Source organism: Ipomoea triloba, chromosome 12 (genome assembly GCF_003576645.1).
Source record: "Ipomoea triloba cultivar NCNSP0323 chromosome 12, ASM357664v1".
In the NCBI taxonomy this organism is placed as follows: domain Eukaryota; kingdom Viridiplantae; phylum Streptophyta; class Magnoliopsida; order Solanales; family Convolvulaceae; genus Ipomoea; species Ipomoea triloba.
In genome coordinates this window covers 26,693,074-26,713,504 of record NC_044927.1, presented here as the reverse complement: position 1 = coordinate 26,713,504, position 20,431 = coordinate 26,693,074, and the positions used below count along the sequence as shown (strand labels likewise).

Sequence of the window (20,431 nt, the reverse complement as noted above, 5' to 3'; positions counted from 1 at the left end):
TATATATATATATATATATATATATATATATATATATATATATATATATATATATATATATATATATATATATATATTATATATATACGCAAATTATATTGTGGACCATGGTCCACAATGCATTGTGGACAGTGAGCTGATACTGCAGTTTTGTTGAACGGATACTGCAGTTGTGTTGAACGGATGAACCGCCTCTGTTCCGTGCAACTGCAGTTAGGGACGAAAAGTGCAACGTAATAATAATTTAGGGACAAAATTTTCAATTAGTATAACTTAGGGATGAAAAGTGCAACGCTAATGATAACTTAGGGATGAAAAGTGAGCATGACCAAAACACAGGGACAAATTATACAATTACCCTACAACTTAAGGATCAAAAATGCAATTTTTCCATAAAGTAATCAAACACGTAGGCACACATGCATATTGTATCTATATGCTGCTTATTGGTCAGACTTCATCCTTTGACCTGGTATTTGTATGGTATGCCCATCACTGATTGGTTCTTATTAATTGGTAGGGTAATGCACTCAGCAGTAAGCTAATCCAATTTCTCTTGCTAGCTCGCTTTACGATCTCCAATCCTTCCCTCCGAAGGAAACTAAGTTTGAATCTATATATATTGATAAAAAAGAATAGTTCTGTTCTGAAAAAGATGACCGAATGGATGAAACATAATTCTTATATAAAAATATTATAAATTTGATTCTTGTTAAGACCCTTTGGATCCATAGCACATTATTTTTTCGTTTGCTGTCATTATCTAAAAGTATGCACCGAATAAAACTTGTAATCACTACTTGAAAGTTAAATACCACTCTTACAGTAGGAAAGATGTGTTGTGACGATTGTAATATGAGCTACTGTAAAGATGTGTTGTGACGATTGTAATATGAGCTTGTTTTGTGACGATTATAATTTGACCTTTTCTTGAAAAGGACATTGGAGGTAGTACGTGTTGCTTTCTAATTACAAGTTGCTCTAGAGGATTTGGAAAAAGAAATGGCGTAAACGCGGCCCATCACTGTCCACTGAATCCTCAAGGTTCTGTGTATATATATGAGATAAACAGTGCCATCTCTTCTGGTGTGTGAAGTTGCAGGTAAGTTTTTATCGATATGAGTGGGAGTAGTACGATGATGAGGTTAAGCATGGAGAGTGAGAGAAGCGTAAAAGTTATTGTGGTTGAGGATGACTATGATTCTGACCCCACGTGTGTACACATGCTTAGGAAATTGAACTTTCAAGGTAGTCATTATTGTAGTATTATTATATTATATGATTATGAAATGACGTAGCATTTGTTTGTACTAATTTTGTTCTATTTGCTGGACAGTTGAGGTGGTGAAGCATCCTAAAGATGCTTTTGACACTCTAGTACGTACTAGGGGAGAATTTGATGTTGTTATTTCAGATGTGAACATGCCTGACATCAACAGATTTCAACAAATGATTGCTCAACAATTTGGGCTTCCTGTACTTTGTGAGTTTTTTATGTTTTTATTACTAAGGTTCTGTTTGGTAGAGTTTATTTAAAAGTTTATAGTTTATTTTAAGCTACTAATAAGCTATAAGTTATATTTGATAATATTCTCAAAATAAACTAGTAGCTTAAAATAAGAGCTTATTTTGAAAAGCGTTTTAAAAATAAGCTACAAGCTTTTTAACCTTTTTTTCATCTTTATTCTTATTATTTAAAATAAATGACATCTTTTATCCCTCTCAATTAAAATTCTTTTGACATTTTCTCTTCAATATGTTTATTTGTAATTTTAATTGACATTTGTGTGTTTGAACATTAATTTTTGTATGAACGAACTAATTTTATGAACTATAAATATTTTGTTTTACTTTATATATTTTAAAATATATGTTCTTACTTTATATTATATTAAAATATATTGGTTTCATTATTTTATATTTTAATATGTAAACAAACGTATTTAAATTTAAAACTATTTAAATTTTATGAAGATATCATTTTAGTCTTTTAACATTTATCAGCTTATTATCAAAAAGTTAATTTTACCTAACACTTTTAAGCATAACAGCTATCTTAACAGCTCTTCAAATTTCATATACTAGCTTATAGCTTTTCAGCTTTCAACGACTTTTCAGCTAGATTTACCAAACATAACCTAAATAATTGAAGTGATCCCGTATTATTACTTAATTTTTGAAAATTCTATTTTATTCAAGTTGGCTGAAAGTAGTATATTTGAGAGTTGAAACATGTTTCAACACTCCAAGCACCTTGGAGAAGAAGAAAATAGTTTTAAAATCAATTTTATTTACATGGTGCACGCCTGGAATTATCAATAAAATTAAAAAGAATTGAATAGACTTTTTAATAATTTTAAAACCTTTTTGAGTTAGTTCTAAGTGAGTTTGAATTTATAAATCAAAGCTAGAAAACTATTAAGTTTTCTTGCAACGGAATTCTTTGACCTTGTCGATGAAAAGATGTAGCCATGTTTTATGATTTTAAGTGTTAGTCTTTGTAAGTATGGGGTTAGTTTCACATTAGAGTAATGAAAATGAATGTAAAATGCAATAGAGAATTTTATAGTAGTTCGGAAGAACTTTTCTATTCTACTCTTCCCTTTAACTCCAATGATGTTTCAGCTAATTAAGTATTTTTATACATACACAAATACAAAGTGACACGAAGCCTTTAGCTTGTACTGATTGACAATCCTTGAGACAGGATCAATCACAAAGTCGTCTTGTCTTTCATTGCCTGATTAGAGCTAGTTAAGGGTCCATACCAAGTCGTCTTGCTAGGTTCGTCTTCCAACTTCCTTCAAACCCAAAGATGGTTTTATTTGAGGTTGGACTTTCAAGAATCAAACGGATTCTTTTCTTCAACTTAGAAGCTTGATTCAACAATATAACATTTTCACAGTAGCATGAACACTAATCACTATTTTTCAATTATTCACAAAACTCCTTCTCTCTCTCTCTCTCCCTCCCTCCTTCTAAGCTTAGATCCTCCTTTTATAGATGAGGAGGGGTAAGCGCCAACATGAATTTTGAATTTGTCCATTCTCACTCAATAAGTTGTAGCCATTCAAAAGTTGCTAGAATCGCCTAAAATTCATTGTCATATCTTTGAAATCTTGAATGTAAAAAAGAGTTGATGCGCTTCTACTTATCACTAATTTGTCTTGCATGTAGACTTTTAGGTGTCACACAAGTTGCATTTTTAAATGGTTCTTTTTGTCCTATCCCATATGAACTCTTTCCGACGATGATCTTCTGTAAAAGAATGCAATAAAGCTCCTATGATCTTGAATGAAAACATTAAATGCCCTTTCATCTTCCATTAAGATAACTTCTGAACTACTTTGATCTTCAATTCTTCCGATCCCCTTTGCTTCCTTTTCTTCTAGTCACCTTCTTCCAAAGCCCTTCCATTCGAAACTGCTTCCTTTTGTTTACGTGGTTACAAAGCTTGTCTAGATTATATTTACAACAAAAAGAATGAAGGGTCTAATGTGCCCTATACAATATCGTTTACATCATCAAAATCTATTAATACTTAGCTTATTCATAACAAATAATACTAAACCATTTTGAGAAATTTTAATTTTGAATTCGTGAAAAAATTAATACTATACACCGTAAGGAGGTGAACGGAAGTCCCACCAAGGTGGAGTGGATGCTAATTTCTGTCAACTCAAGAAGTGAAAATTAAAATGGACGTACGCATATATAGGTGTTATAAGTGCTAAATGAATATATAGCTTTATTATTATCGATCATTTTATATAAATGTTAAATGCATATATGCAGTGATATGTGATGAGAAGCAAGAGGGTACTTTTGGGCAGAAAATGCAGAATTTCCTTAGGAAACCCGTGTCGGCTTACGAACTGAAAGATCTATGGCAGATTATTACAGCTCATCAGAAGAATTGCAAACTCTCAATTGGTATGGAGCTGGCGGAGACGGGTCCAATTATTTGTGATAATAATCATAAGAGCAAGTTCAATTGGACCACTGAACGACATTTCAAATTCATGGATGCCATCCAGATTCTAGGCGGCCTTGAGAGTTAGATTTTTTTATTTTTTTTTAATTATTATCACCTTTTTTAAAAACTTTTATGTATAAAAAGTGCTATGCAATACTAATTTTCTCTTTACTGAATATTGCAACATTTCTTAAATGCAGATAAGAATGCTGTGCCAAATAAGATTTTGAGGGTCATGAATGAGCCGGGGTTAACGAGAGAACATGTTTCTAGCCATTTACAGGTGATTCAATTCACCCTTTAAGTACATAATTTATTTTTAGAGTTAATTCTATTTTTTTATTATAGATTTATCCGTGTCAATCTAGTCAAGTCATTTTTTTTAAAAAAAAATATCTTTTTTTTTTTTTTTGGTTCTAGTATTATTATAATATGACAATTTTTTGTCCTTTTTGTCAACAAAATGTTTAAATAATGTTAAATATAAGGGCATTTTGATCTATTCCGTTTAAGTGTTAAATCATTTTTCTTTTTTGGTTCTAAATTTATATGTTTCATTCTACTTTTAGTTATTTTTTTTTTCAAAACATTGTCATTGATTCTTGTATTATTGTGGCATGACGGTATTTTATCATCCGTCAACAAATATGTTTAAATGACATTATTAACCACTCAAAATCCTCATTTTTTTCTTGGTAATAATAAAATTGTTATCAATACATAAGTCTACTGCAAAATAAAAAATAAATAAAAAAATGACAATTGAAAAAACCACAAATCTACTTCTTGGCAAACCTTAAGTTTTGTCAAAAAGTCTAATTCAAAAAAATTCACAAGACTTGTGGTTCTATTACCAAGAAGAAAAATTGAGGATTTTGAGTGGTTAATAACATCATTTAAATATATTATTTGACGAGGATAAATAGACATGCCACAATAATATTATAACCAATAGAGATTTTTTTTTTTGAAAAAAAAAAGACTAAATTAAAAGTGAAATGACACATAACTTTAAAAAAAAAATACTTAACACTTGAAATTAAATACGCCAAAACACCCTTGTATTAAATACTAGGACCAAACATTAATTTTTGAAATAAAAAAAATGAAAAGAAAAAGGCTAGAATTAAAGAATGTCTCTTTTTAATCTAAAATTAACATATAAATAAAAATAATGTTATTATGTACTTAACAAATAACAATTTAACATTCATATATATATATATATATATATATATATATATATATATATATATATATTGATGAGATCTGGTGTGAAGGAGGTTTTATAAGTAACAAACACTTGTTAAAATTACTTATAACGGACATTGTAACACTTTTGAAGAAAAAAATAATACTTATACATCATCATGTAAAAGTAATACATTTATTCTAATTTAGGATTACATTTTTTAGTGACAAACACTTTATTCCTAATTAGTATTACATTCTTTCCGTAACAAACACTTTATTATGGATAAGGATATCTCAAAAGTATTACATTTGCTTTTATAAGTAACAAACACTTGTTAAAATTACTTACAACGGACATTGTAATACTTTTGAAGAAAAAACAATACTTGTACATCAACATGTAAAAGTAATACATTTATTCTAATTTAGGATTACATTTTTGGGTGACAAACACTTCATTCCTAATTAGTATTACAACTTTTCCGTAACAAACACTTTATTACGGATAAGGATATGTGAGATGATCTTACACAAGTGTGACCCAATTTTAAAATATTATTAGTTTTATTATATATTAGCTATCATTTTTAAGTAAAATGCTTATTTAACATTCTAGCTTGAAAATTTACAGAAATATCGAAAATTCAAGATATCAGGATCAAAAAGGATGAACAAACTTGCTAGAAATGATAAGGTGTACCATACCCAACAATCTCAACAAGATGTTTCATCATCCTATAGTAGCCACCATGCTTCATCCAAAGGTTGCCACCTTGGTTTATCTTCGTTTGAGCAGGATGAGCAAATGCAAAACCTAACAGTGTCTTTTTTTGCTAAGAATGAGAATGAAAACTTACGAGTTGAGGGCGGAAAACAACAATCATTGGTGTCGCCTGTTTTAGAGAACAACATTATTTATCAAGAAACTACTGTCCAAATGCAAATTGCCAATAATTATGCATATGATGACAACACGGCTAGACAAGATAATTCATATGGCATTGGCTATCACTGGATAGATTTTGCTAATGATGATTTTTACAATCAACTTACCATTAACCAATGTCTTCCCAACCAGGTACGGTATTATTAATTTTTTTTTTCAAAAAAAAAAATCATGCTTTCCTTATTGAATTGACACCAGCTTCCATTTCATTTTATTTTACTATATGATGGATTTTATCAAAAATTATATAGCAACAAGTGAATGGAGATACTTCATTTGGATGGCCACAACACCAAACATTTCAAGAAAATTTCAACCAGGGCAGCTCAGGCATGATCCATCACTTAATCTTTTCATGAATTATTTACCTACTTTTAAAATTTTTTTACTTTAATTGTTAATTCAATAATATATTATGTGAATATTTACTATATTTTTGCAGCAAATTGACAACGAAAATGCAATGAATTATTATCTGATGAACGAGCAGGGTGACTACCTTGTTCCTGAGAATCATTATCTTCATTGGACATGGGGGACAATTAATGAAGATATAACAAGTCAATATTATTAACTTTTGGTAGCCCTAGTTCAGCTCCCATATATAAGGACTTCATTTCCTAATCCCCCATCCTGGAATTTCAGTGTAACTTTAATTTATATATTTTATATTTAATGGGTTTTGCAAAAATGTGTGGCTATACCCATGTTGCCTTTGGGGTTTAGGTATTTAACTATTTATCCATATGTTATATCTTTAAAACTTTGATGAATATTTTATTCCATTTTGGTTGTTGTGTGGAAGTAATATAATGGTGTGTAACCTAGCTCCCAATTATGGCGTAATAATTATTTTATTTTCCAGTAGTATAACATGCCCACATTTAGTCTCAATTGTTATTAATAGGGATTATTCCCCGATCATAGTGTCAATACGGTGGTCGGTCCTTACTCCAGGGGCCCAGCCAACCACAACCCAACTTGAAACAGTCAAGCCGTCCGTCTCCCAAACGAGCTTAATTCGCTGGGTTGAACCAGGCGGCAAGTTACAAGATGGCCTTTCATGGGTAGGTCAGGCCAGTCATAATGTACATTACGTGATAGAATGAAATTTTTGGGGTAAAATACTGTATTTTATAAGTTAAAATTAATAATATATTTTATGTATTTTTGAACCGTGGTTCACACATCTATGTAGACTAGGGTCCATGCAATTAATAATGTTTGATACTATGGATTAGATCGATGGTGAAAATAAGTTGGGTCCATCAGTATGGTCCAACCCACCTTATAATAAAGATGGATTATTGGATTGAGAATTTAGTGGTGGCCTAAGTTAAAAGTTAGCTTGCCACATTAAAAGGAAGAAAGAACCCAAAATTGTATTAAGATATTTTAGTATTTTTAGATATGATGCTATATTGTTATAGACTGAATTGTTGTTGTTGTTGTTTTTTTTTTTTGAAGATGGTTGTTTAATTTTTATTAAAACATTATTAGTAGGTTAGCCCGCTCAACCCGGTGCTCAAGACAAGTTGATGATTTAAGGTTTTCCTGAGCTTGTTACTTTAGCATAAGATACTGTAAGCAACCCTAGTCTCTAACTAAGTTTATCAGATTGACTATTTTTTAATTTAATAACGATAAGGTTTTAAATTTGATTTTTAGTGGGACTGCAACGTACATATGCAGTGGATTGAAATTAAAGCTAATAGTATAGAAAAAGATCATATTATAGGCATACATATATGCAAACTGAAAAAGGAACAATATAGATCGAGCTTACCTTGAATGCTACATTTATTAGATTTGCTAAATCATATCGAGTTCTTGTTGCCTGCTTTCCTGCTTCATCGTCATATATATCTTCGAAAAGAAAGAGCTGCAGATACGTAAGGCAGGCAAGAGTTAAAATGGAAGAATTAACGCAGAGATAAGGAAAATATGTTAGATTAATTATATCACATGTAATCATAATATGCGATAATAAGGATCGTACTAATAACCTCTCGCCAGCTCTGAATCAATGAAAGTTGAGTGATCTGGACTGCGGTAGTTCAAGCGGCGGCGGACGGACGAGGATATGATGGATCAGAGGAGACAGATCAGACGATGTTTCGGGGGATGGCGGGCCGGATAGAAAACTAGAAATTATGTGAGCAGTGTATATATATGCTCTTATACAAGTGAAACCACGACATATATATATATATATATATATATATATATATATATATATATATATATATATATATGAACGTATATGAAAAGGGAAATTTCGCATGAAGAATATATTAATGCAATTAGTAGGAAATTTCATTATTGACTTTTCCAACTTGATGCTCACCTACCAAGCAAAGCAACTATTCCCTTTTTTGTTTTCTTTTCTTTTTAATCAAATGGAGGGGACCCGAGGGAAAGTCTAGCTGCTTTCTCTAACTATTCTCTTAGAGGGGGTTTGGTTCACAGAATCTTGGATTACCCCAGGTAATAGGATTACCTCCAGTAAGGTAATATGAGATTTTGGAAATTTAAGATTACCGGATGTGTTTGATTTGGATTGTGAAATATAATATTACTTTGTTTGGTTAAGGGTTATATTTTAGGTTATATGGGTCAAATTTACTATAATGTCCTCAATAATATATATATATATATATATATATATATATATATATATATATATATAATTATTTATATGTATAAATGTAATGCTTAAATATTTAAAAAATAAATATATAAATATACACACGTGTATATTTGATTATATAAACATGTATTTAATCCATTATTATTATTATTATTATTATTATTATTATATAAGGATTGTTTAACAAGTGCAAAGTTGAAATAAATCAAGGTAATCTAAGATTACCTAAGAAAATGAGGGTAATCACATTACCTTGAAACATTACCGCTACATCAACTTTGAGGTAATATAACATTACCAGACTCAGATTACCTACGTAATCTTAGATTACCTGATCCAAACGGCCCCTTATTGTATCTAACGATCATTTATCTCATCTTAAATTTAAGAAAGGCTACTGGACAACAAGAAGAACAGTGCATCTTATTCATATTCAGACAAATAAAACATCAAAATTATAACGGGCAATTCATGTTCTAAGAATCATGTTCGATCTACTCTCCAAATCAAACTCCATGATGTAATAATCATGGACGAAATATCTTTATCAAGTGGACCTCAAAAAACAAAAAGTTTACATGAGGACCTCAAAGGTTAAAACCCGTTGTTTCTTAGTGAAACTTACAACCAACACCAATTACATATTTTTTTACTTAATAGACAACAATTTTTATGTTATTTTTCTAGTAAGTAGTATTTTTTTTTTTTTTTGCATTTTCTTTCTTATAACTAATTCCAAGCCTAGCACAAGTGGGCGTCAATAAATTATTCTGTGAACTCGGTAGATCCGAGTTCAAAATACACAATTTACATATTGAATGTTCATAATTTATATACTAAATATTCACAATTCAAATTGTAAACATTCACTATATAAATTGTGAATATTTAATATGTAAATAGACACAAGACGAACTTGGTTCCATGGTATAATTTTTGGTGTGCATGCCAGACTGGAAAATTTAAATCCTAAATCCAAAATTCAGCCTTCAATACTTAAATTCAACCATTATACCCTGCACCACGGTGCACATAGCAATGTGCACCCAAAACGACGTCGTTTCAATGTTAGTGGACGCGGACGCGAATGACTCCAGGAAATTCATTATCTATAATACACAAAATCATTATCTAGAATACACAGAACGTTTGACTAGAATACACAGAATGTTTGCCCAGAATATTGACACAAAATACACAGAACTCATCATCCTAACATTCAAATGCACAAACACATCACAACATGTGTTAATAACATGAATACACAGAATATTGACACAAAATACACAGAACTCATCCTCCTAAACATTCAAATGTGGTCGTAGCCTTTTTAGGTACAAGCAAATACCCGGAGTATTCCGGGGTTATCGATCCACAGGGAAGCGGGGTATCAAGCACTAGTTACTAATTAATTTCCGAGAAGCTATTCCTACGTTAACAATGGGTATTTATCTAAAATTATGAAAACAAAATAAATGAAGCAAGGCAAACGGACTTTTATATACAAGAGATTAAGAGCGGGATTTTTGGGTGTCAAAGTGTTTAATCACCTAGTGCCAATCTAAAGTAAAATAATCATTCGGGTTTAAACAAGTGTGGATGATTGCAATCTAAAAGGGAAAGATTACTCTCGTAATTCAATCCCAAAACAAGGTAATTGGAATACTCACTCTCGTGAGCTATTCACAACATATAATCAAGAACAAGCAATAAATGGAATACCCACTCTCGTGGGCTATTCACAATTGGAATACTCACTCTCGTGAGCTATTCACAATAAATCCCTTAATCAACATGTCCTCTCTCGAGGTACAAGAATTAAGTGCAATTGTGGGTGCTCTAATTCATAGACAAATTTAGCAATGAAACAAGTAATTAGGATCCTTAACTACAAGCATCAAGAAATTAAGCCACAATTACAACACAAGTAATAAACTCAAATAGATATTTCATTCAAGCAATTAAAGAACTAGGCACATAGGTTCATAAACACTTATCAATCCAAAAATCCCAAAGGAAAGCTTAGCCTATCATGGCTAAAATAGATTCAACAAACATACAATAAAGCTTTAAAATAGAAAAGAGATGAAGAAATTCTCCCGAATGAAGCCTCCAAGCTCTTCTCTTTGTCTCTCTCTCCAATTGATTTTTCTTTTGAGCTCTTTGAGAAGATGAAGCTTCCTTTCCTTGCTCTCCTTTGTCCAAATCCGCAGCCAAGCTTAGGGTTTGAAGAGAAAATGATGCTTTTATAGTGGGTGGAGAATGGAGGGCAAAAATGACAATTTTTAAAAGTTTAGAATCGCAGATCTGCGACATTCGACGCGTTGAATCCAACATTCGACGCGTTGAATCCAACATTCGACGCGTCGAATGTTTACAGCGCCGAAACGAGGCTATTCTGCCTCATTTTTGGGATTTTCGACGCGTCGAAAGTTGAGTTCGACGCGTCGAAAATTCCTGTGACGCAGTTCCGACTTGCATCCTGATTTTGACCCTTTTCCCTTTCGAATCACATTTTAATGTATTCATAAGAGTTGTAGCCCTTGAAGTCTTCTTTCCAATGGTTCAAGAATCACCTCATTTGGATATTCCTAGGCTGAGATATGGTCCAATTACCAAGGTGTCGCCATATTTAGCAGGAATTACAACTCTTTGATCTTTTGACCATTTTCTCTTTCAATCTACACTTTGATGTCTTCATAAGAGTTGTAGCCCTTAAAGTCTTCTTTCCAATGAATCAAGAATCATCTCATTTGGATATTCATAGGAAGAGATATGGTCCGATTACCAAGATGTCGCCATGGTAGCGGGAATTACAACTCTTTGGCTCCTTTGGATTGGCTTTTGCTCACAAATGGTTCTAATGCACTTCTAAACACATCAAAAACATCTAAACCAAGCATTATACCATTTTAAATATGAAAACGAGGAAATAAGCATTGGACACAACATTTTATCACACATTTGATTATAAAACCTAAATAAAAACACAAGTAAAATAGGTACAAATGAGAGTGTATCAGAATGCACAAACACATCACAACATGTGTTACTAACATGAATACACAGAACGGTTGCCTAGAATACACAGAATGATTGCCTGGAATACACAGAACGATTACCTAGAATACACAGAAGAATATTGATACAAAATACACATAACTCATCCTCCTAACATTCGAATGCACAAACACATCACAACCTGTGTTAATAACATAAATACACAGAATTTTGACACAAAATACACAAAACTCATCCTCCTAAACATTCGAATGCACAAACACATCACATGTATTACTAACATGAATACACAGAACAGTTGCCTAGAATACACAGAATGATTGCCTGGAATACACAGAACAATTACCTAGAATACACAGAATATTAACATAAATACATAGACCGGCCGAAACGGAAAACATGATTTCCAATAAAAAAGGACAGTTAGTTTTCAATGCTTAAAACGACGTCGTTTACGTACGTGGTGCACCTTGATGTGTGCACCGTGGTGCACGGTATAATTTGCCACTTAAATTCGAAATATAGGCTCTCTATGAATATTTAACCCAAGCAAATCTGTGTAATTAAAATCTCCAAAGACCAACCGTATGTAGCCCAAAAAGGAGAATAAAATACATTCTTCAATGTTCAATTTAATGACTGGTTATGCAATGGATCTGGGTACACCTTGTAAGGTAGACCCAGATCCATGTTCAATATTTTAAAACTCTATGTTTACAATTACAGAACTTTATGTTTACAATTTCACAATTCTATATGCACAATTTTATAACTCTATATTCAATAGTACAACATAGTTTTTGAATCTATATTACAAATTGTGAATATAGAGTTCAAAAATTGTGAATATTGAGTAATGTAATTTTGTACGTTGAGATCTAAAATTGTTAATATAGAGTTTTAAAATTATGAATATAAAGTTTAAACTTTAAAATTATGAACATGGGTGAGTAATGTAAGGTAGACCCGGGTCCATAGCATAATTTAACAACCAAAAATTCTTTTAAATCGAAAGGGTCCAAATTCCCAACTCCCCAAACAAAGCAGCCCAAATCCATAGCAAATCTATTGGGATTGATCTAATTAAAGAGACCAAGGACCAAAATTGGTTTTCTCGGTCTAACAGACAAACAGAGTAGTCCAAGATAATCAACTTAATTCAACCCAATTCTATACTTAAATATCTAATTTATGATGAACTGGGTCCCAACAAATATGCATATAAAAATAGTAAATGTAAGTCTATAATACATAGGAATTAGCTCCTAATCATGTTGTTCAATAACACACACATACATATATATGATCAAATGAGAACCACTGTTCTCGTGAGAACCTGCGAATCAACATAAATACACACAATGTGTGACTTCTACGAAATAGCCAATGTGTGAATTAATATGTGTATCATTTTTAAAAAATTATATTTTACTGTGATTTTTATCGAATACAAAAAGCAGTTCTGAAATTGTGAACATAGAGTTTAAAAATTATGAATATGAGGTTTAAAAATTATGAATATAAAATTTTACAATTATGTACATAGAGTTCTAAAATTGTGAACATAGACTGAAATCAACCTTGTAAGATAGACCCGTGTCTATGACATAACAACCGTTTTATTTTTGGGTTGGCCAAAATATTGTCTAGAACTGAGCTGTTGGTGGACAGTGTAGCACGATTTAAAATATCAGCTGCTGCAATTTACTTGGAATGTGACAGGCTGGACGAGAGACTTGGGCCTTCCTTGAATTTGGTCTTGCATGTGACTGATCCATGTGTAGCAAGAACATCATTGTAGATTTGATGATGGGCCGAATTGGACTCTTCTTGGGCTTTTGCAGTTAGACTTGAATTATTGGATCATTTTTGGGCTTAGCCGAAAATTCAAGACTTCTTTTATATACTAGTTTTATATGCGCATTGCGCGTATGGGTTAATGCTCAATGTTTATATTTAAATAAATATTTGAAATTATATCAATGCAAGATTATATAAGAGAAGTTTATACATGGGTAATTGAATGTCGAATTTTTTTATCTAAATATCTAACTCAAAGTATATGAATTCAAGATAATATAAAAAAATCATTATAATTATTACTAAAATAAATGTTTGCAACATTCTAAAATAGATAGTCTAAATATTTGGTCTAAAAATGATAGTCTAAATAAATACTACTTTTCATTTGAATTTTTCTAAGGGTGTGTTTGGAAAGCAGGAAAATGGTTTCTGGAAAATAAGTCATTTTCCAGAAAATATTTTCCTTTCTTGTGTTTGGCGGCAGAACAGAAAACTGTGTTGGTGTGTTTGGCTCATTTTCCAGAAAATGGGTAGAAAAATGAACAAAATTATATAATTGAATATTTTAATTAATTTGTTTAAATGTAACAACATTTATAACAAATATACAATCCAAAAAATAAAATAATCACAAAAAATAACAACAAAATAATATCTATCTCATAAAAAAAAATAAAAATAAAAATAAAAAATAAAAGTGGCCGACTGGTTTCAGATGTCAAATAAAAAAATAAAACTCATAATATCTATCTCATATTAAAAAAAATAAATTATTACTTAAAAACAAAAAGAAAAAGTTGAAGATGTCAAGAAGATGGGATGAAGATGAAGAAGTTAAAGCATTTAGGAGGCCTAAGGAGATGGAAGAAGCAAAGGAGAAGGAAGAAGCAAACTTTGGAAAATGACTTCCCCCAAAAAAAGGGGAAGTCATTTTCCATAAAATTGGGCTTATTTTCCATTGACCAAGAAGTTCATTTCCATTGACTCTATTTTCCCCCTTCTTCCCAAACACCAAAAACCCGGAAAATGATTTCCAGAAATCATTTTCCGGGTTTCCAAACACACCCTAAGTGTTCTTAATTCTCTTTTGAGTAACATTGTCATTGTTTTCATCTTTACTATTTGTTCTTTTCCGTTTTGTTGGTAGTGTGTTATTTGCAATTCGGTTATTGTTGGTAGCATAGATGACAACGTCATGCAATGAGATTATGATATAGGAGTTATGGACTTTTCTTTAGGTGTTCTGCTTGGAGTTCATTTGGTTCAACAATTATTGTTGAATGAGTTATTGTGGATAAAGAAATCCCTAGTTTAAGAAAAAAAATATTAAATAAATTAATATGATTGCTTTCAAACTATTCTTTTTTATTTTTTTCATGGTATTAAAGAAATACAGATGTATCATTTTTTGGTGTAACTACTAATTTATTTAATTCAATAAGAGTAAAATAGAGCGATTCCGCTTCAATTTGTTGGGTTATTTGAGTACTCTCTTTGTCAACCAATCTACAAGTAATTAATATAATTAGATTCAAATTATTTTAAAATTTATTTTTCATAGTATTAATAAAATACTTGGTAAATAAATATATAACATTATTTTGTACTATAACTTTGATATTTAATTACAAGATATTGTAAAAATAAGATAATGGACAATGTAATGAATATCAATTGATAAATTTGAATGTAAAGAATCGAGAGAATATAAAGACAATATATAACTAATGAAATTATTTCTATTATTTAATTTTTTCAAATAAAGGTATTGTAGACACATAATTCTTTGTAGCTACTAATTTATTTAATTTTTTTTTTGAATATTATTGACCCTGTTACATGTAGTATAACCCATGACCTCCCACTTGAGAGAATCACTTCATACCGCTTGACCACAAGACCTTTGGCACTAATTTATTTAATTTAATAAGAGTAAATAAAGTGAGAAACTTAAGTATGTCAAATTTGATTGAGATGAGGTTCGAACCTAAGATCTTTTTTATAGAAATTAATGGGTAAGTTAAAAGTTAACGGAATATTAACGGAGAAGATAATATTTAACGGAAAACTTAACGGATAATCATAAAAGTAAGGTTAAATTAGGTAATCTTTATTAATAATATTAATCTGAATTATCTTAACCATCTATTTGATTACATAATTCATCTGAACCATCCATTTGATTAAATAATTTGACCGCCATTTTTTCTACCCATTTTAGGCCTAACTCTCTTTGGCTCTTATTAGTATAGTAGATATATATATATATACACGCAAATTATGCTGTGGTAAGGTGGACCTGGGTCCAAAACTACGTCGTTTTGTCTTTTTTTTTTTTAATTAGTAAACATATTGCTGAATATAGAGTTGTCCAAAAATGTGTGAATGTAGAGGTTTCAAAGTGTGAATTTAGAGTATAGAAATCATGAATGTAGACTTATGATTGTGTGAATGTGGAGTATAGAAATCGTGAATGTAGAGTTATGCATGTGTGGATCTGTAATAGAGTTAAGAAGTTCTAGCAACTTGTAGCCCTGTAATGTGTGAATGTGGAGTTCTCAAGTTGTGAATATGGAGTATAGAAATCGTGAATGTAGAGTTATGCATGTGTGGATCTGTAATAGAGTTAAGAAGTTCTAGCAACTTGTAGCCCTGTAATGTGTGAATGTGGAGTTCTCAAGTTGTGAATATGCAGTATAGAACCTGTGAATATAGAGCTTTGAATGTGTGAATGCATAACAGTGGTAATATAGTTACTAAACATATAATCTTGTACTGTGTGAATGTGGAGTTTACAAATTGTGAATGTAGAGTATAACGTATGTGAATGTAGAGTTTGTGTTCCACATTTCAGGCCAATATGTTTAGTAAAAAAAAAAACAAACAAAAAAAAAACGGCGTCGTTTTTGGACCTAGATCTACCTCGTAAGGTGGACCTGGGTCCATGGCATAACTATTGATATATATATATATATATATATATNATATATATATATATATATATATATATATATATATATATATATATATATATATATATATATATATATATATATATATATATATATATATATATATAGAATCCTAATTATATGAGAACTATGCGCCCAAGTGAGAACGTGATGACAAATCTAAACCATTGATCTGTAAGATCTGATGGATAAGAAATCAAGTAAAAAATGAGTGGGGTCATTTTCATAAATATTATAAACTTTTAAATATATATATACACACACGTAGAGTATTATATATTATGTTAAAAATAATTAAAATTTTAAATGTAAGTATAAATGTAAATTTGTAATCTACATTAAATAAATTTATTGTGAGATAAATACTGTTATTTTTTAGGTGCTCTGAAAATATTACATACAATCTTAATTATTTCACACAATTGTACAATAAATTTAACAATATTTATCTCATGCATCGCACAGGTACTATACTAGTTCAAAGGAAATCAAACGCATGCAAGGCCCAATTAAGATGAGTGATAAAGTACTACTACTACTTTTTCTTTTTTTTTTTTTTTTTCGGAGAACCGAATTATTTTTCCAAATTCAAAGGAAATCAAACGCATGCAAGGCCCAATTAAGATGAGTGATAAAGTACTACTACTACTTTTTCTTTTTTTTTTTTTTTTCGGAGAACCGAATTATTTTTCCAAATTCAAAGGAAATCAAACGCATGCAAGGCCCAATTAAGATGAGTGATAAAGTACTACTACTACTTTTTCTTTTTTTTTTTTTTTTCGGAGAACCGAATTATTTTTCCAAATTCAAAGGAAATCAAACGCATGCAAGGCCCAATTAAGATGAGTGATAAAGTACTACTACTACTTTTTCTTTTTTTTTTTTTTTTCGGAGAACCGAATTATTTTTCCAAATTCAAAGGAAATCAAACGCATGCAAGGCCCAATTAAGATGAGTGATAAAGTACTACTACTACTTTTTCTTTTTTTTTTTTTTTTCGGAGAACCGAATTATTTTTCCAAATTCAAAGGAAATCAAACGCATGCAAGGCCCAATTAAGATGAGTGATAAAGTACTACTACTACTTTTTCTTTTTTTTTTTTTTTTCGGAGAACCGAATTATTTTTCCAAATTCAAAGGAAATCAAACGCATGCAAGGCCCAATTAAGATGAGTGATAAAGTACTACTACTACTTTTTCTTTTTTTTTTTTTTTTCGGAGAACCGAATTATTTTTCCAAATTCAAAGGAAATCAAACGCATGCAAGGCCCAATTAAGATGAGTGATAAAGTACTACTACTACTTTTTCTTTTTTTTTTTTTTTTCGGAGAACCGAATTATTTTTCCAAATTCAAAGGAAATCAAACGCATGCAAGGCCCAATTAAGATGAGTGATAAAGTACTACTACTACTTTTTCTTTTTTTTTTTTTTTTTCGGAGAACCGAATTATTTTTCCAAATTCAAAGGAAATCAAACGCATGCAAGGCCCAATTAAGATGAGTGATAAACTTCAGGCATGGGCAAATTATTGTGTATTATTTTTGTACTGAATGTATATTATTTATACATTTTTAATATATTAAAAGTCGATTATTTTTGTGAATCATGAATGTAATATACATTTTTAATATATTAAAAGTATGTTATTTTTGTACTGAATGTACATTATTTGGTAACATATTAAAAAAATTTATGTATACACATAATGTACATTTAGTATATTAAAAATGTATTTTTTATAACGATTGTCACACATCCAATCGCGGCAAATTATTGTGTGTGGACCATGGTCCACATAGTGCTGTGTATACCATAACAGAAAGTGCATTTTTAATATACTAAATGTACATTATTTGTGTATTAAATGTACATTATACAATATAATGTACATTCAGTACACAAATAATATACATTATTTGAATACAATGTAAATTTTTAATATATTAAAAGTGTATTATTTTTATACTGAATGTATATTATTTGATAGTATAATTTACACAATTGTGTGTACAATGATTCACCCAAAACAATTTAGAACCTTAGTGCTCGAAACCACATTTTGAACCCAATGATAAATATTCCAAAAGAGCTTCTGCTAAGCCTCCCAGATTAAACCAAAGAAACGGCCCTCACTACTAAGCCCAAATATCGAATGGCCAAAAATTTATGCCATGAACCCAAGTTCATGTTCACAATGTTAGTACTTTATGTTTATAGTTTATACAATTTTTTTTTTTTCGTTTTGAAGGATATGTCGGAAGTAGAGATGAAAACAGACCAATTAGAGAACGATCACGAAGGTAGAATTAATCATGATTAGACTAATGTTATTGTTCACAATTTGCAAATTTTGTAGAATAATATTGTTTACGATTTGTAGAGAAGTATATATACTAACTACACGTATATTGTCCTTTCAAAAAAAAAAACTACAGGTATATTGTTGATCAGTATAAATTGTATTATAATATTTTATAATATTACGTTGCAGGGAGTATATGTACTCTATTATTAGGATTAATAATTTTATTAGGAATAAGAAAGTAAAAAAAGAATAAATTGTATTAGCAATTGTATTATCATATTTGAATGTATAAATTAGTTTTTATATATAGGTGACATTGCTTAAATGATTGATTATTATTCTGTTAATTCGCCGAAAATCAAAGCTAATTAATTAAGCTTCTTCTGCTACGTACAGTCCTACAGCTCACTCATCCGATCCACTGCGTTGCAAGCGCCAAGCCGCCAATCCATATCTAAAGCATCTGATCTTGTAATGTAATATGCAGTATGCTCAGCCAGTGCACTAGATAGAAGTTTGCTTTTTTAGCTATCAACGCTTCGAACTTGAAAGTTTGATGCAGAATAAATGTCTTTATTGAAAATACAGGCCATAGTTGCTTGCTAGTTAAATGCTTGTGCTTTTCTGTTTGTGTTTTCAATGTTACAACATTCCTGCTGATAAGTTGTGTATTCACTATTCAGCCATCTTTCTTCAGGATACCGTGGATTAGAAGTTAAAGCACATTTTTCCATTTTTGCATAGCACAGAACTAGAGAAGGTTACATCCAATGTTAACTAAAGTATCAGTTTGTTATTCCGTTAACTGTAGGGGGCTGTTCTAGTTAACGAAAGAAATGTTCCTGATGGTGCTGAACAAACCTTTGTCATATCACAAAATGTTCCGGATACTCTGAAGGAGGATTTGGCTTGGGGATCATACGTTCTGTTGCGCAATACAAACACAATATCAGTGGTATGTTTTGGACTCAACATTTGAATAGATATTAGTTGATGGGCTTAATACCTGTACATAAGGAATTTCAGTATCCTTTGCTAGTTATTTATGCCATTTGATTTTCCCGCTATTTCATTTTGTAGCTTATCTCAACTCAAGATGCGCTGTGTGTGCGAGGCTATTGGACAACTCCTCAAGATGTATCAAAAGCTGATGTATGTGATTGGTTTGAGAAACAGATTCAGAAACTTGGTCTATTCAATTTGGAGGACACACTCTATTTTCCTCAAGCTACAGGTATGCGTTGTCTTACTGCTATTGCCTTTTGTGGAAAGTTTTTGCTGCTAAGGTTTTCAGATTTCTGGCTAAATCCTGATAGCAGTGCCATTGGATGACCTTGCAAGTTTTTTTTTGGTGGGGGATCACCTTGCAAGTTGTTTATATATTATATGCTCAATACGCCCGTTCACGTGTGCGAGCCGGTTATTAGATGACGAGGAGATTTGAACCCATGACGTTTGGCATGCTGTTGACCCTAATACCAAAATGAACCATAGCTTTTATCTCAACTAAAAGACTAATCTGATATTTGTATTGCACATTGATGTTTATACATTAATATTATA

At 30.8% G+C, this 20,431-nt stretch overlaps 1 protein-coding gene across 1 annotated transcript in view; it reads left to right on the top strand.

Moving 5' to 3' along the window:
- The window catches only part of LOC115999599, a 30,674-nt gene that overhangs the window by 9,226 nt on the left and 1,017 nt on the right, over positions 1-20,431 (top strand). Inside the window, exons 4-12 of the mRNA XM_031239440.1 lie at positions 1,103-1,248; positions 1,337-1,483; positions 3,796-4,056; positions 4,177-4,259; positions 5,802-6,248; positions 6,368-6,446; positions 19,457-19,536; positions 19,680-19,823; positions 19,949-20,102. Coding sequence (XP_031095300.1) covers positions 1,119-1,248; positions 1,337-1,483; positions 3,796-4,056; positions 4,177-4,259; positions 5,802-6,248; positions 6,368-6,446; positions 19,457-19,536; positions 19,680-19,823; positions 19,949-20,102 — 1,525 coding nt within the window. The 5' untranslated portion in view covers positions 1,103-1,118. The remainder of the gene's footprint in view (positions 1-1,102; positions 1,249-1,336; positions 1,484-3,795; positions 4,057-4,176; positions 4,260-5,801; positions 6,249-6,367; positions 6,447-19,456; positions 19,537-19,679; positions 19,824-19,948; positions 20,103-20,431) is intronic.